At 35.3% G+C, this 18,615-nt stretch overlaps 1 protein-coding gene across 1 annotated transcript; it reads left to right on the top strand.

Annotated features, from left to right (window-relative positions):
• Nucleotides 1-696: 696 nt before the first annotated feature.
• ANGPTL5 (angiopoietin like 5) lies at nucleotides 697-17,855 on the top strand. Its single transcript, XM_005891123.2, has 8 exons — nucleotides 697-972; nucleotides 2,901-3,045; nucleotides 4,694-4,797; nucleotides 5,710-5,803; nucleotides 9,311-9,411; nucleotides 12,445-12,565; nucleotides 14,804-14,989; nucleotides 17,224-17,855. Exons 1-8 carry the CDS (start codon nucleotides 877-879, stop codon nucleotides 17,541-17,543), a joined length of 1,167 nt encoding a protein of 388 aa, XP_005891185.1. The 5' UTR covers nucleotides 697-876; the 3' UTR covers nucleotides 17,544-17,855.
• Nucleotides 17,856-18,615: the final 760 nt, after the last annotated feature.

Raw genomic sequence — 18,615 nt, 5'->3', positions numbered from 1 at the left:
AGACAATAATACCTTGAATTGGAAATAAAACTCAGGAAAGTCTTAATTTTAGGGTAATGAAGACTTAGGCATGTTTCTATAGGGAAAAGAAGGAGCCTCTATCATGGAGAATTTGAAAATCCATCAAAGACATTGATCTGTCAGAGAGATCAATCAGCTTTCAGAGAGTAGTGATTTTCATTAACAACAGTGCCCTTATATTCACAATTGTTGAAATTTTAACACTATTGATGTAAACATACAAATCAGTTACAGTCCTAGGAATTTGGTTTAGGTGGTGAATATGACCATCATCGATAGCTACATTCAGTTGTAAAAATGTTTTAAGTCTGAATTATCTGCTCTGGGTGTCCACACTGATTAAATTTCTATTTAGTATTTTGTAGAAATAGTTTTAATGTATTAGTCTTCCACTCCATCATTTAAGTAGAAACTTAATTTCTACTTTCGTACTATTTTTATGCAAACTGGTTCACAGTAAGAGAGTTACACATTATCAAAAGCATTTGTTTCTGAGGAAAAAAATTCCTGGCTCATAAAACTTGGATAACTATAAATTCTTGGTTGCTTTCTTGATTTAGTTAGCTAGTTGGCCAGCTATTGCTTATATTCCAAAAGCATGAATTTACAATGCAGACATATAGTGATAAAAAGGGTTTGTATAACATAGAATGATGGGATCTCTGGAGGCTACCTTATTCCTTATATGAAGGGTGTTGTTTCAAACGAGGGCATGGAAACCAGTAAGTACTGGCTTCTGTTTTTGTTGTACACCTTCCAGAAATTTTCGACTGAAGACTCAATGTACTGGAGCTCTTTCCACAGAGAGCTAACTGATATTTGAAGAAAATTTTCATTTCTCCAACCAAGAAAAATATGATTTATCTTTTCCAAGCCTCACTCTTGTTCTTAAATCTATGTATTTTTACTTGTGGAGAAGCTATACAAGATAACTGTGAGCATCATTCTACGGTAAGAATTTCAGCAATGTTATTTTAGCTAAGAAAGCATGATTATATAGTTTTTAAGATATATACTAGGTGTTTGACAAGATTAATTACAGCACTCAATATAATTTATGGAAAAATTAAAGTGTTTATTTAGAAATGCTGAGACATGCTTAAATAATATTCTTTTTAAACGTAGGAAACTATAAACTGAAGATTGACTCTTAACACATTTCTTGTAAAACATTAAAGAAATTGCAGACCTAGGTTAAAAACTAGACAACAACTTTCCACTTAACTTTAAAAATGAAATATCTGATAGGAAATAAAAAGTTAATTTTACTAAAAAACAAAAACTGTTCTATAAACTTTCATACTTCAAATATGATCTTGTACCTGGTTACTCAGGAAATTTTAAAATTTAATATTAAAAAATTGTATTCTGAGCAATGTCAGAGTGGTAGCTAAGACTGTATGCAATACTATGAGTAGATGGTAATTTGAATCTCTATAATTTAAATATTGGTTTATAATATTTAAATGTTATAAAATGTATTTACCACTGTATCAATATCAAATTCCAAAGTTGAAGCAAGAATAAATTCTAAGAAAGCTACAGAAGTATTAGTAAGAATTCTCTGTGCTAAAAATTTTAGAATCTTATTTACATCTAAAAAACTATAGTTGTAAACTATAGCTGTTTTTGAAAACAGCTAATATGTCAATTGTTATAGGAGGATGGGGAAAGAGCAAAAGTTAAAAGTAGATCTTTGTAGCAAAATGTATTTTGGGCAAATATCTTTTAAATTATGTGATTAGCTCTTCACTTTTCTCTCAATATCCATGTCAAAGATGACAGATCTTGTTATTATTTTCTTTTAATTATAGTTATTTAAATCTTATAACTTCTACCAAAGAATGTTTTAATAATAAAAAACTGGTAATGTATGCTTTAACATTAAAAAACCCAACAATGTACCAATAAGAACTGATACATTTGGAATGACAGCTGTAATCGGCATTTTTTCTTTTTTTTTGAACATAGTAGTCTGTACTTTATACTCTCCTACCCCCTACCTTGTCCCTCTCTCCTTCCTTCTCCCCACTGGTATTCAAAAGTTTATAGTTGGTTGTTAGCTTTTGATTTCAATTTAATTTTTAAAAATGTATTTTATTGAAGTGTAGTTGATTTATAATGTTGTGTTAATTTCTGCTATACAGCAAAGTGATTCAGTTATATATATTTATATCATACATATATAAAATATGTATCCTTTTTAATATTCCTTTCCATTGTGGTTTATCCTAGGATATTGAATATAGTTCCCTGTGCTACAGAGTAAGACCTCATTGTTTATCCATTCTAGATACAACATTGCTGGCTTTTTAAAATGACATCTGTTGTTGATTTTGCAAAGAAAAATTCCATTCTTTGTTTCTGTTATTATTATTGTTGCCTTTTAAGTCTATGAATACTTTACCTTTCAAATCTGTAAATACTTTAGCTTATACAAAAGCAACAAATCTCCTACACATTTTCCCCTCAGCCCCACATCACAATTCCTACAAATTGGTGGCAGAATGTCCTGCTGGCATAGAAATGTAGGCCTCTCAGGGAACCTTCTTAGTATCCATAGAAGGAATTTCAAATGGCATGATTCCTGAAAGAGGAATGGCTCAGCACTGTATCACACAGGGAAATGTGTAACAGTCAAGGCCATAAAACCACTGTAATGGAAAGTAGGCCCTAAATGAATCCTCTTGGAATTGGAGAGGAAAAAAGAGAGCAAAAGATTTGTTTGTGGAAGTTTGAATTAACCAATTAACTATATAGTCTTTCTTCGTGTATGTCCTAAAATCTCATTTTTTTTCTAGAGTCTTATTTATGATATATTAGGTAATATAACATACTTCATATATTTTTTCTTCTTCTTATTTTTTTTTAATATAAAGGATTCTCCAGGAGTTAACATTGTAGAAGATGAATCTAATACAAAAGGTGAAAGTAAAACTAATGCTACTGTTTACAAAGAAGATTGTGAGGAGTCATGTGATATTAAAACTAAAATTACACGAGAAGAAAAATATTTCATGTGTAGTAAGTATTAAAAATAACCAGAATTATAAAAGTATATGATTTATTATTTCTATGGTCGAGATGGAAAAATATACTTTAACATTTGTTGAGTCATTTACCATATATCCCGATCATCCTAGGTTAGAGGTATATGTCTTGGGCACATAGTAGGTGCTTCACACCTAATTTACCTAATTTGTAAATGAACAATTCCTTCTTCTATATTATATAGCCCAGTAACATCAAGTGACCACAGAAGGCCCTGATACTATCAATTTGCCTAGGACTATTTTCTTAGTTTCGTCTGAATCAATAGAAAATTTCACCTAAATTTTGAGGGGGGAATTAATTAATATTGAATAACTGCTACAATAGATATAATGCAAATTCATAGCCAATTTATGTAGCAAAGCATGAAAAATAAAGAATTTAAAAATTTTCGCTTTTGTTTAAAACTATTTAGTAGCAGCACAGTAATTCTCATGAGTAATTCTCTCATATGAGTAATTCTCATATGTACCTAGGGGATGGGTTGAGAAGGGGGATCAGAAGGAGAGGGAGTTCTGAGCCAGTTCTTATAGGACTTTAACTCCTAGGTCAGAAATATAAAAAGCTCACTTTATTGTGTTTAATTCTGCGTGTAACACAAATATCTCAGGCTTCTCAAACCAATGAGTGTAGGTTTAGATCCATTAAGATAAATGTCTAAATCCAGCAAATATCTAATAGAAAGTGAGAGACCGAAAGTAAAAATGACAGGTGAAACTGAACGAGGCAGATTTTAAACTATCAAGAGTTATTAATGGGATTCTACTGCTAGAGTGAAATTTAGGAAAATAGAAATGACGAATTTTTAAAAGAATAATTATGCAACAATAGGGGACTTCTTTTGTTATAAAGGATATCATCAGTATAATTGAATAAACTTGGATTAAGTCTGAGAATCACTGCATAATTCTTGATTTTGATGGTTGTGTTGGAGAGAATGTCTTTGGTGTAAAATACCCTGAAATATCCAGAGGCATCGTGGTGGCATGCTCTCAAAAGAAGAAAAAATTCTTCACACTGTTCTTACAACTATTCTATGAGTAAGATTGTTTTAAAATAAAAACATTTTTAAAAAGAAAAAATACATGGTAAAAAAGTTTAACCAGAAATCAACCAGTCAAAACTTTTGACTGAGGTTTATTATGGGTGTATATGCTTGTGTGTTTGCATTTTCTTTATACAAAAATATAGCATTAATAGAAAAAAATTAAAAGAGATTTAACTTAGAAATTAACTTTCATGATATGGAATTATTGCCTTTTACTTTCTTATTAATAAGAATTGATGAATTTTTGACCTCCTGCTTCTTTCTCTCTCATAAAGTGAGAATTGATATTCAGAATGTTGTCTCTCATTTATATCAGATTAAATTAGGGGGTTAAAATAGATTATTAGGAAGCATATTTTCATTGGGACGTACTGAAACAATTGTTTTCTTCGTTAATCTTTAGTTAAACAAAAAAGTCCTAAGCAGAATATGCAACTCTATGTATTTAGTTAGATTGAGATGTTATTGCATTTACATATTTATCCAAAATCATTAAAAAATTCTTTATGTTTTACTGTAGTTATTTTCTATAACAATATAATGTTTAGCAAACCCGTTTTATTATGATTTAAGGGAATTTGCAAAATTCTATTGTTTCTTATACACGAAGTACCAAAAAACTACTAAGAAACATGATGGATGAGCAGCAAGCTTCCTTGGATTATTTAATTAATCAGGTATGGCTTTTTTTTTTTTTAGAACTGTGCTCTTATTGTATATATACATTGATATAGTTAGCTAGAAGTATAATTGTTTGATTTTTTTAATATCCAGAAATCTATTTAGTGCCTACTATGGCAGAGACACCATAGTAAAGTACAGGCAAACAGAAAGCAATAACCAAAAAAAGGATCTTCACTTAAAGCTTATTCAGTCTGAGCAGGGGGGGTTGGGGGGTGGGGCAGAAAAATGTATTGAAAATGTTGTGAATGCTGTTAGAAAGTTGCACAAAAGAAACTTGAAGAAAGTTGCACAAAAGCAATTCAAAATCTGAGCTGTGGAAAAATTTCCCAGATTATAGAAATTATGAAATGAGTCATGAAAGATGGATAAATACTTCAGAGGTCACAAAGTTTGGGTAAGAAGACTAAGAGCAGGACGTTCCATCCTTGGGGAACTGCTTGAAGTGGTGCAGGGGTGGACTGACTGGTGAGGTAGAGGGTGTATAAGGAAAACTGACTCAAAGAAATAGGAACTAAATCATGCCACACCAAGAAGTCATCGAAGTGTCTGAGCAGGGAAATGCAATGACTAGATTGGCAGCTGGTGTGGAGGATGGCAAGAGGAAGAGCAGATAACAAACTACAGCAAAGGAGCAGACAAGATACAAAGAACAGATCTGCAAGAGTAGTCAAATATAGAAATGGGCAGATGAAGGCAGTGTTCAGGGGAAAATGGTACTGAATTTAATGAATGCTATTTAGCAATCTACTGCTTTATTATAGCAGTGAGAAATTCAAAAGAAAGATGAGCATTATATATGTTTCAAAGCTGGATTTATAAGAGGCTTAGGGATATCAGTTACAGAATTCAGCTAAAAAAGTTTTGTTCCAATACATATTTGCTTAAATGCATGCCTGTGTGTTTAGGTTAATGAGCTCATGAATCGAGTTCTCCTTTTGACAACAGAAGTTTTTAGAAAACAGCTGGATACTTTTCCTCACAGACCAGTTCAGTCACATGGTGAGAACTTTTTGTATTTCAGCCTTTTCATATTTGTCTTTTGTTACTTAAACATTTCATGGACAGGTTGGTACATCTAGAACTTTTGTTTAAAAATTATAGCTTGTTATCATCTAACAGGCTGGAGGAGTAACACCTGCCATTAAGCAAATTTCGGCATAGACAATGCATACTTTTCTGAATTGGCAAACTTTTCTGACCATTTGAAAGCCATGGCTATAGACAGATACTCAGAATTTGTTGAAAATAGCATAGTTTTATTAATATGTAACCGAATGTAGGCTCTCCTTTTACATTTTAGTAATAATCAGTCTTTGCTTAGAAGAAAAAGTCTCAGAATTCCTCCCACCTGTAAGAAGTACTTTTGACATGCTTGAGATGTTTCAAATTAGAATATAAAATTTGAAGAAGAAGCTTGATTCAGAAAGAAACTAGAATTTAGCTCTTTTGATGCTAAAATACAGTATAACAGTACAGTAATTCCTAAAGGAATAGGTTTCTAATAAAAATGCCCTATATATCTTACAGTTGTGAATTAATACCAAAGTTTCAAAGCAAATAAATGTTTATTGACGGCCTAGTAAGCGATCTTTCTTTTTTTCCTTGCAAAGAGAAGGAAATAAACTGTTACTGAGAGCACTTATGTGTCAGGGACTATGACAGGCACTTTCACATGTTATTGTGTTATTTTTTATTATATTATTTTACCTCATTTGTGAGTAGTGAAAATAGTGTAACAAGGTGGTCATGAGCATGGACTTTGGTGTCAGATCATTTGTCTTCAAATCCCTGATCCACTGTTTCCTGATATCAGTTTCCTCATCAGGAAAATAATAGTCTCCTCTGTCCATGGAATTCACCAGTCAAGAATACTGGACTGGGTTGTCATTTCCTCCTAAGGGGAATCTTCCCAACTCAGCGATTAAACCCAGGTCTCCTGCATTGCAGGCAGATTCTTTATCATCTGAGCCACCAGGGAAGCCCAAACTTATAGTACCTACCTTGTATGTTTCTTGTGAGACTTATATGAGTAAATACATCAAAATCTCCTAAAGTATTGCCTGAGCATAATAAGACAGTATAAGAGTTTGCTATGATGATGATTATCATCAGCTAAGGAATATGGAGTCCAGAAAAATCTAAACAATCTGTTCACATTTATTTGTATGGTGATGGCAAAGCAGATACTCTATCACAGATTAGTCCTTTGCAGTAAGCTTCTATCATATCTCTAAGCATAAGCTTATCGTAAAAATATCTCTTAGCAACTCAGAAGAAAGGCAACAAATCTATATCTTCTGGAAGTAAAGGGGAAAGCAAACAATTTTTTACAGCTAACTTTTTGTAGATGATATTTTCTGTATATTTACTGTGTACTAGGCACTATGCTCGGAGAAGGCAATGGCGCGCCACTCCAGTACTCTTGCCTGGAAAATCCTATGGACGGAGGAGACTGGAAGGCTGCAGTCCATGGGGTCTCTGAGGGTCGGACACGACTGAGCAACTTCACTTTCACTTTTCACTTTCATGCATTGGAGAAGGAGATAGCAACCCACTCCAGTGTTCTTGCCTGGAGAATCCCAGGGACGATGGAGTCTGGTGGGCTGCCGTCTATGGGGTCGCACAGAGTCGGACACGACTGAAGTGACTTAGCAGCAGCAGGCACTATGCTAAGTGCTTTACATAATGTCTTATATGTATATTGTCAGAATAACACTATGAAGTAGATAGTATTATTATTATAACAATATTGCACATGAAGAAAAGTAGTTAAGAAACTTAGCTAATAGTTCTGACTAGTAAAGAGTAGAACTAGACTCTAACCCAAGCTTCTGGCTCTGAAGTCTCAGGCTTTGATGTGTTTGTTCTCTGGGTAATTGATATTGTAAGATTAAATTTATTTTATTGTGTTTATAGGAGATAATGCAAAATAAAGCATCTAGAGTAAAATGTAGCATCATATCTGCATAATAGTTATGTTTACAACCTGGAAAGTGGAATGCTTTAGAGGGGGTGATTATAGACTGCTACAGTTCTAGCTATTGTCAACAGAGCAGGCTTTAGCCTCAGCATCAATTCCTCTGGTGAAGAACATGATTCCTTCTTCCTCTCCCTTTGCTTGTTTTTAAAGGGGGCCCCAATACACCAGAATATCTGAAGTTTCAAACAGTGGAGAAAGGATGTGTCAATAGTAGCTAGCCTACTTATTCTTCTGGATTTTCTCTGTGTCATCATTACAGATTTCTGTCACATATTATGTTTCCAAGATAAGTCTAGATTTCTGAAAATACATTATTTATTGGACAAGAGAGTGCATAATTGTAAAACATGTTAAATAAATGTTGATACCAACTGGGCAAATAATCAATAACAGTGAGCTATCAGTGAAGGTTTATTGCAGTGTAAATTATTTAGTCCCAGTTCCTCTGTTCATCTAGATTCTTATGTTTAATGATGAGATGATTTTTCTTTTTAAGAAGTTAAAATCATCATATCATTGTTGCTGTTGTTTAGTTGCTCAGTCATGGACTGCATGATTCAAGAACCTCATGGACTGCAGCACTCCAGGCTTCCCTGTCCATCGCCATCTCCCAGAGCTTGCTCAAACTCATCTCCATTGAGTTGGTGATGCCATCCAACCATTTCATCCTCTGTCGTCCCCTTCTCCTCCTGCCTTCTATCTTTCCCAGCATCAGGGTCTATTCCAATGAGTCAGCTCTTCGCATCAGGCGGACAAAGTATTGGTGCTTCAGCTTCAGTGTCAGTCCTTCCAATGAATATTCAGGGCTGATTTCCTTTAGGATTGACTGGTTTGATCTCCTTGGAGTCCAAGGGACTCTCAAGAGTCTTTTCCAACACCACAGTTCAAAAGCATCAATTCTTCAACACTCAGCTTTCTTTATAGTCCAACTCTCACATCCCTACATGACTACTGGAAAAACCATAGCCTTGACTATTACAGATCTTTGTTGGTAAAGTAATGTCTCTGCTTTTTAATATGCTGTATAGGTTTGTCATAGCTTTTCTTCCAAGGAGCAAGTGTCTTTTAGTTTCATGGCTTCAGTCACCATCTGCAGTGATTTTGGAGCCCAAGAAAATAAAGCCTGTCACTATTTCCATTGGTTCCCCATCTATATTACATTAAGCGATGAGACTGGATGCCATGATCTTAGTTTTCTGAATGTTGAGTTTTAAGCCAACTTTTTCACTCTCCTCTTTCACTTTCATTAAGAGGCTCTTTAGTTCCTCTTCGCTTTCTGCCATAAGGATGGTGTCACCTGCATATTTGAGGTTATTGATATTTCCCTCAGCAATCTTGCTTCCAGCTTGTGCTTTATCCAGCCCAGTGTTTCTCATGATGTACTCTGCATACAAGTTAAATGAGCATATCATTAATGTACATTTTAATAATAATTTCACATAACACTGTCAATTCTTTATAATAAAATGATGAAGTCTTAAATGTATATGTGGAAATATCCTAAATAACTAATTTTACTTTTATAGGTCTAGATTGTACAGATATTAAAGATACCATTGGTTCTGTCACCAAAACACCAAGTGGTTTGTATATAATCCATCCAGAAGGCGCAAGTCATCCGTTTGAGGTAAAGTTTTCCCTTATTATATATGGAATAGGATAGGCATCTAATCTATTTAAATAACATTAGTTTTAATTGTTTTACTATTTTATTTCTTCTTAAAAATTTTCAGATAAATTAGTATAGGTTCCAGTTTCAAAAGTTTTATTTTCTGGGATTCTTTGCCCAAACCACAAACCAGTAAAAGAATTAGAGAGTCTTTCACTTTTCTATTTGAGTGTTTCTGGTTACATTCTTTAAAGTGAGTCCCTTTGGTGCTAGATCTTATCCTTACAGCAGATGGAATTATGTAAAATAAATACTTATTTGCTTTAATTAGCTTATGGATATTAAAAAATAATGGTGTACTTTGTCTTGGAGCTTGATAAAAATACTTTAGTTTCTCTTCCTACACATGGATATACTTTGGATGGTAAATGGCTTTTTGTGATTGTATAAAAAATTAATAATTTAAAAAAACCTTTCACTAAATTGTGAGAAAGATTGAGAAGCTGATCCATTTCTTAAACTGCATAAAATAAATTACTCATATCTATCCTTTCTACCTCTACCATTTCAACTCTATGTATTATTAAAACTATATGTTATTGTATATTGCATATTAATATTATATATATAATTTTCTGGTTACGTTTTTGTGCATTAGAAAGGTTGTAATATGAATATCATACCTTATTAATGGTCTTTATTACACAATAAAATAATTTTTCTAAGTAGATACTATCAGTTTCTCATCTCAGTTGCTAACATTTTCTGACATCTATTAACAGAATGTCAAAAATTGGGAATTAAGTGGGAAATAATTTTAAATTACCTAAATTATCTCACCTACAGATTCAGAAATGGGCCTGAACAGATGTGGAAAGGGAAGGTTTCTAATTTTGTGAAGAGTGGGACGCATAATTACCTCTTTTGTGGGAAAGTGTTGGTTCCCTACCTTCCTCCACACTGCCTTTTTCTGTCTGTGTGTGGGAAGTTTCTGATGGGGAGGATTGCTCTGATTTTCTTGCTTTGTCACTTCAGTGAGTCCTCCATGGTGATCCTCTTAAGGGCATTTAGCAGAGCACCACAGATGCATCTATGAGTCCTGTTGAGATGGGGCATGTGCTAAGTTGCTTCAGTCACGTCTGACTCTTTGCGACCCCGTGGTCTGTAGCCTACCAGGCTTCTCTGTCCATGAGATTCTGCAGGCAAGGATAGTGAAGTGCATTGCATTGCCCTCCTCCAGGGGATCTTCCTGACCCAGGGATCGAACCTGCATCTGTTATGTCTCCTGCAATGGCAGGTGGGTTCTTTACCACTAGCGCCACCTGGGAAGCCCCATAGATGGGGCTTAGACCATGCTTTTCTGTCTGAAAATCTCAATCTGAACACGGGTCATCCAGGCTATGGAGAAAAAAAGCAATCAAAGACAGACACACAGGCATATTTGACACTGTTTTAAAAATCAGTGTTTTGATTAAAAGGAAAAGTTATTTATAAAGAAATGTATCACTCTGCCACATCAGATGGATGTCATTTGTTTTTGCTGTTTTTCAGTTGCTAAGTCAACAACAAAAACAAATGACATCCATCTGATGTGGCAGAGTGATACATTTCTTTATAAATAACTTTTCCTTTTAATCAAAACACTGATTTTTAAAACAATGTCAAATATGCCTGTGTGTCTGTCTTTGATTGCTTTTTTTCTCCATAGCCTGGATGACCCGTGTTCAGATTGAGATTTTCAGACAGAAAAGCATGGTCTAAACCCCATCTATGGGGCTTCCCAGGTGGCGCTAGTGGTAAAGAACCCGCCTGCCATTGCAGGAGACATAACAGATGCAGGTTTGATCATGTCTGATTCTGAGACCCTATGGACTGCAGCACGCCAGGCCCCTCTGTTCTCCACTGTCTCCCAGAGTTTGCTCAGATTCGTATCCACTGAATCGATGATGCTCCTGCCTCTGTCTCCTTTGCCTTCAATCTTTCCCAGCATCAGGGTCTTTTCCAGTGAGTCAGCTCTTCACATCATGTGGCCATGATGTGAAGCTTTAGCTTTAGCTTCAGCATCAGTCCTTCCAATGAATATTCAGGGTTGATTTCCTTTAGAACTGACTGGTTTCATCTCCTTGTGGTCCAAGGACTCTCAAGAGTCTTCTCCAGTACCACAATTCAAAAGCATCAGTTCTTCAGCACTCAGCCTTCTTTATGGTCTAACTCTCACCTGTACATGACTACTGGAAAAACCATAACATTGACTATATGCACTTTTGTTGGCAAAGTGATGTCTCTGCTTTTTAATACACTGTCTAGGTTAGGTTTATCAAAGTTTTCCTCCCAAGGAGCAAGCATGTTTTAATTTCATGGCTGCACTCACTGTCCACAGTGATTTTGGAGCCCAAGAAAATAAAATCTGTCACTTTTATTACTGTAAAATCAGTCACTATTATTACTCAACTGAAAAATATTTATAAAGTTGAGGAATAAGAGCCTTAAAATGCTACAAACACATATATTGACTGAAGCAGGGACTGCAGTTATGTTTGTTTTATAACAAACAGTATTATTTCTTGAGATTTAAAAAAAAAATCTGAATATTTTAATGATATACAGCTGCATTGAAACTTTCAGTGGCAGTATCGTCTCTTTCTCTAGGCTCAGGGTGAAGTATGGGATTCCCTAATAGCTCAGTTGGTAAAGAATCCACCTGCAATGCAGGAGACCCCAGTTTGATTCCTCGGTCAGGAAGATCCACTGAAGAAGGGATAGGCTACCCAGTCCAGGATTCTTGGGCTTCCCTTGTGGTTCAGCTGGTAAAGAATCTGCCTTCAATTCAGGAGACCTGGGTTCAACCCCTGGGTTGGGAAAATCCCCTGGAGAAGAGAAAGGCTACTCACTCCAGTAATCTGGCCTAGAGAATTCCAAGGACTATAAAGTCCACGGGGTCGCAAAGAGTCGGACATGACTGAGTGACTTGCACAAGCTTGAAGTATGAGTTTTATATCAAAGAATGAAAATAATAGCATGTTGTTTTTGTCTTTTCTGGGTTTATTTTAGGTTATGTGTGACATGGATTACAGAGGAGGTGGATGGACTGTGATACAGAAAAGGATCGATGGGATAATTGATTTCCAAAAGTTGTGGTGTGATTATCTGGATGGATTTGGTGACCTCTTAGGTCAAATTTTATTCATTTCTCCTCTTTTTTCTTCTTTTTGGTATTATGCCTATAGACTGTCTGTATTGGTCAAATTATTAGTAAAAATAGTAAATCCTGTGTGTATAAAAACATGACTTAAGCTACTCTCTGATCATTAGCCAAATTATTTAAAATAAGGAGGTCTTCAGTTGGGATCTAGATATCTTTATTTTTAGATGCCTGTTGAAATGTGATTTGACTGAAAATTGTAAGTTGGGTATTTATTAAGTATTGATTATACACCCAGCAGCGTTCTGGCAGATGGTCAATAGTTATTTGTAGAATTAAAAACTGAATGAACAGGGACCTTGAAATTCTTGAGATTTGTGCTGTGTCTGTATAAACAAATGAAATGGAAATTTGGGGTACATTGTGTATGAGCTCAAATAATGTGAACTGAAAGTAGTGCTTTATAAAAGCATCAGTAAAAATCACTATGCTCAAAATTTGGCAAATGGAAACCCCAGGTGAACTGTAAAATCTGTTCCCAATATTCCATGGCAACATCACTTTGGCTGTTGAACAGAAACATTAGTATTTCTGAACACTGCAGAATTTTACATTAATTGGAACATTTGCAGGTGACTTTGATCATTTTTATGCTATTATTTTAAGTTGCTGTTGTTATAACTTAAAATATTTAACATCCCATAATAATGTCATTCAAGGATTTAGTAAGTGGTGGTGTTAGTCCTACTGCTAAAAACCCTACTGCATGTCAGAGAGGTTAGAAAATGTGTGAAATTTAATAAAATGTCACAAAGAAGGCCAAATAGCTGCCATACTATGGAGTGCAGTTGATATACTTGTGTTTTCTCAGCATTACCTCCAATTTTCCAACAAGCCCGGCCATCTGAATCAAGCAGTCATAGATCTGCATACTCTAAATTGTTATTTTCCTTACATAATCCTTATTTCTGTAGGGAGATCATTTTAGTTTTAATGAAAAATGTCTTCAGGCAGATATACTTTGGTAAACAGACTGCTTTGTATTTGGCCTATTAAAGAAATAAACAGTATTTAGGAAAGTATCTTAAGTTACACTTGGGATTTGGGGTATAGGGGAAGTGTGGCAAGGACATTTAATTGGTGTCAGACTAGGAGAAACCAAGCAGTCCTGTCTTACTTGTCCGTCTTTCTTACTTCCTTTCTTCCTGTACTTCTTCAGAATATCTTAAGTTCTAGGTGGGTATGCCGCTAAAATGTTCCTGCAAGCCCTTGAGAGTGACTTAATGTCTTAGCTATGGTTTTAAGAGTCTGAATGCTGTCACATCATCCCCAACTCTTTGAAGTTAATTTTACTAGACCTTACTTCCTTTGGTAATTTCATGATTCAGGCAGAGGGATGTGCTTCAGAGCAGGAGTGTTCACATTTAGGCCGTGTCAGTGAGTAGAGGGAGGTAGAATGCCAATGGCTAGAACATGCAAATACGCAGTTTGTATTACGGAGTTTAGGAATTCATCCTGGATCTACAATCATCTTGGAAATACTGACCCTAACCTGAGATTACTCTGGTGTTTCTACCTTACATTTTCATTCATTCAGAGGTAACTGACAAGCTGCATTATAACAAAGAAATATTAGTTCACAAAACATTATTCTCAAAGACAGAGAAAGAATAATTTCTATTGAGCACTTTCAGGACATATTTCTTTAGGAGTTGCTGATATGGAGGTTAAACCTCTTACATTTACTGGTATACATCATTTTGTTGTTGCTGCTAAGTCGCTTCAGTCGTGTCTGACTCTGTGCGACTCCATAGACGGCTGCCCACCAGGCTCCTGGGATTCTCCAGGCAAGAACACTGGAGTGGGTTGCCATTTCCTTCCCAAACATTTTGTTACTTGCCATAATATTTGAACTGGTAGTTTTTGTTGATATGCCTTAAGGTAGAACTTGACTTTTTACTTAATCTTTAAATGACTTTTTGAATTTAATTTAGGCAGTTAAAAAATGAAACAATCTAGTTATCCTTGGTCTAGTAAAGCAGAAATGGGAAGATATACACACACACATATATATATATATTGGCAAATTAGGCACACAGTGATAATTTGAGCTAGGGCCATCTATTCCCTCAAATAATTTATGTGGACCATCTCAGAGTTATTGAAACACCAAACAACATCAAGCACTTAATAACACAGGGTTATGCTAATAAAACGAGTTATTTTAAATATGCTATAACATATTTAAAAAAGCATTTTTTTTAACAGGTGAGTTTTGGCTAGGACTGAAAAAGACTTTTTATATAGTGAATCAGAAGAATACCAGTTTTATGCTGCATGTGGCACTGGAATCTGAAGATGACACATTAGCTTATGCATCATATGATGATTTTTGGATAGAGGATGAAACAAAATTTTTTAAAGTGCACTTAGGACGATATTCAGGAAATGCTGGTAAGTTTTTTATTCCTAAAATTATCCAAAAGATTTAAATCTAGCTGATTCAATATTAGATGAAGATAAAAAGTAATATATTTATTTTGGCATATATATATATTTATATAACTGTTGACAGATTAGATTAAGAATGAGAAAACTGTTTAAGTCTTGAGTTTTGAAACTCTGCTATGATGGTTGCATCATCTCATGGTTTTGAGCTGCTTTATACACTTTAAAACAACTTGCCATATGTAATCTCAATTGATTCTTTAGATAGCGATTCTGTGGGACAGGCTGGGAAGGCATTATTTCCATTTTCATGTTCTGAAAGTCCAGCATTTAAAAGTCTTAGAATGTTAGAGCTGATCTTCACTCTTCTCGCTTCACAGGTGAAGAAAGATTAAGTGACTTCCCGGGATGCCAGCTCATGACATCTGAGCCGTGGCAAGGACCCAGGCTGATAGAACAACTAGTTTAATGGGTTTTTAAGGGTCTATATTTCAGTGCATCTACTTTCCGCCCCCCAAAATTATATTTGTTAGCACTTTAAAATACTTGATGTTAAATTTATATTTTGATGTTGATATTTTAAACTTGAGTTAATATTAAATTTAGCTCTTCTGTTGATTGCTCATGATGGTTCTTGTTCAGTAGGTATGATTAGTGTTAGAAATCCAAAAATGAATGAGTTGCGCTTCCAGCTCTTTAACTGATCACAATATAGAGGGGAAGAGTAAATAGAACTGGAAACAGAATAGAACAGAATACTGATACATCTTTGGAGGTTAGTTCAGTTCAGTTCAGTCGCTCAGTCGTGTCCGACTCTTTGCGACCCCATGAATTGCAGCACGCCAGGCCTCCCTGTCCATCACCAACTCCCAGAGTTCACTCAAACTCACGTCCATCTCCATCGAGTAGGTGATGCCATCCAGCCATCTCATCCTCTGTCATCCCCTTCTCCTCCTGCCCCCAATCCCTCCCAGCATCAGAGTCTTTTCCAATGAGTCAACTCTTCTCATGAGGTGGCCAAAGTACTGGAGTTTCAGCTTTAGGATCATTCCTTCCAAAGAACACCCAGGGCTGATCTCCTTTAGAATGGACTGGTTGGATCTCCTTGCAGTCCAAGGGACTGAGGTTAAGAGGGAGAGAATGATTCCGACTGATTGCATCCAGGAAATCTTCATGGAAGGGTGATTTTCAACAAAAAATTAATGTTAGATTCAACCTGGGATGCTTTTTGAAAGTACATACTTATGCAGAATCTGATGCAGTAAGTTTGGGCCCAGGTATTTGTATCAACTAGATGGATATTTAGCATCCTTATAGTTGAGAATCAGTGATTTGTACTTGGAGGAATGGATGGCATTTGGGCAAATGAATGTTGGCAAAGAGAACAGTTTGAGACAAGGCACAGAAATGGAGAACACATTAGTGAATGCCAGATAAAGGGGATAGGGCAGAGGTGGGGCCGGATGGTGTGTGGCAAAGGAGCAGCACAGACCCTTGTGATAAGAGAATGTACAACAAAGTTTACATTACCCTTTCATGATTCAAAGATTCAGAAAAAATTCCAATGTTTGAAAAGTGCCATATCATGCTATATATAGGATTTTTTTGGACAAAAAGGAAAAGAGAACACAAAATGGGCTAATTGATAAAGACATATTTAGGGAACTCTATTTGGCATTTCTTTCCTAAAATGAGATGTATTTTCATGTTTCATTTGTTTTAAAAAAAAATACAAAAGAAGCCATCATTCAGTTCATACTGCTACTGTTTGGTCCTTTTACACAGTTAGCAAAGATGTAATACTTTTCAATTTAACTGATAATATGCAGAGTTTTACCTAGGCCATCACAGACCTCTGTAATTTGTGCCATTAAATGTCCACTTGTGAAGAAGGGCATGGCAACCCACTCCAGGACTCTTGCCTGGAGAATCCTATGGACAGAGGAAACCAGTGGGCTACAGTCCATAGTGTTGTAGAGAGTTGGACACGAGTTGGACACGACTGAGGCAACTTAGCACGCATGCAATGTCCACTTGAAGATGTTTGTTATGTTGAGGAATTCATTACCAGATTTTGGCCTATTGCTCCTGGAGGAGAGATTTTAATCTGATATCTAGTAAAAAGTAATTTAAGCCTTAGTTTTAGATGCAATGCTTTTTCATGATTGGTTGGTAAAGGTTGATTAAAATTACAAAAAGTGCCTTTAAATTTAGTCATCAAAAAAATCTATTTTACCTAGGTGATGCATTCCGGGGCTTCAGAAAAGAAGATAATCAAAATGCAATGCCTTTCAGCACACCAGATGTTGATAATGATGGGTGTCGTCCTGCATGCTTCATCAGTGATCAGTCTGTGAAGAGCTGCAGCCACCTCAGTAACAATACCGGCTGGTGGTTCAGCCAGTGTGGTCTCGCAAATCTGAATGGCATTCATCACTTCTCTGGAAAGTTGATTACAACTGGAATTCGATGGGACACGTGGACTAAAAACAACTCACCCATCAAGATTAAATCTGCTTCGATGAAAATTAGAAGAACTTACAATCCATATTTTAAATAATCTCATTTAAAAATTTAATGCTATTTTTGATAATATATAAAAGATTCTACATAGTTCTCTTTTTACTGTTTTAAGCACATTTGCCAAAATTTAACCATAGATGACATCTAGGTATTATGAATCTAATTAGAAATCTTTAATTTTGTAGGGTTTTAATAAAGGAAAACATGGCTCAATGTATGCTTTTACTACTACCTATATTAGTAATATATAATAAAATCTGTTTTGAGTGAATTGCAACTTGTCTACCTGAAATCTATTGTCCTTTTAAAGGATTTTCCCTTTTCTTTAAAGCATATATAACCATAGTAGAGTGTTAGGAAAATTAAAAAGGCATTCTATTTATTGCTATATTTATTTGAAATAGTTACCCATATAATCCACAGATAATTTCTATAGAAGACAATTATATAGAATAATTTTGTGCAGATTAATATATAAACTTCACATGGTTTAAAAACCTATTTCTGAGTGACTCCATAATACTTTACAATTAATAAGAGTTTGCTGCAAAAATAAAGTCTTCCTTGTTTTCTTATTTTATTGTGGCTAATAAATTTACTTTTATTTGTAATAAACTGACTATACATTTGTATCCTGAGCAGATGAATTCTGATGGTGGCTTCTCTGGTAGCTCAGTAGATAAAGAATCTGACTGCAATGCAGGAGACCAGGGTTTGATCCCTGGGTTGGGAAGATTCCCTGGAGAAGGAAATGGCAACCCACTCAGTATTCTTGCCTGGAAAAATCCCATAGATTTTCCCATATCCTATAGGATATATCCTTTCTTCCTCATAGGATAGAGAAGCCTGACAGGCTACAGTCCATGGAGTCACAAGAGTTGGACACAACTAAACTACCAGTTGCATTTTAAAACATATTTGTATCTTAACTCTTTTTAAGCCAATAGGAATGGTGTGAACTTTAAGTGAAGAAGAAAGAGCAATGAATCAGTGGGTTAGAGGTGGCTCTAGGAGCAAACTTATCCCTTCTACTTTTCATGAAGTTTGAAGGAGTTGGAATGGTTAGGCTTCTATAGGAAAACATAGCAAGGAATGTGCTGGACCAAATT

Source organism: Bos mutus, chromosome 15 (genome assembly GCF_027580195.1).
Source record: "Bos mutus isolate GX-2022 chromosome 15, NWIPB_WYAK_1.1, whole genome shotgun sequence".
In the NCBI taxonomy this organism is placed as follows: Eukaryota; Metazoa; Chordata; class Mammalia; order Artiodactyla; family Bovidae; genus Bos; species Bos mutus.
The sequence above is the reverse complement of the archived record's forward strand: the minus strand, read 5'-3'. Positions and strand labels throughout refer to the sequence as shown.

Excerpts from the sequence above, each read along its gene's own strand:
- ANGPTL5 (XM_005891123.2), top strand. The coding sequence starts at position 877 with ATGATTTATCTTTTCCAAGCCTCACTCTTGTTCTTAAATCTATGTATT. Across the intron at positions 5,804-9,310 it reads CAGACCAGTTCAGTCACATG|GTCTAGATTGTACAGATATT; the intron begins GTGAGAACTTTT and ends TTACTTTTATAG. Across the intron at positions 9,412-12,444 it reads GCGCAAGTCATCCGTTTGAG|GTTATGTGTGACATGGATTA; the intron begins GTAAAGTTTTCC and ends GGTTTATTTTAG.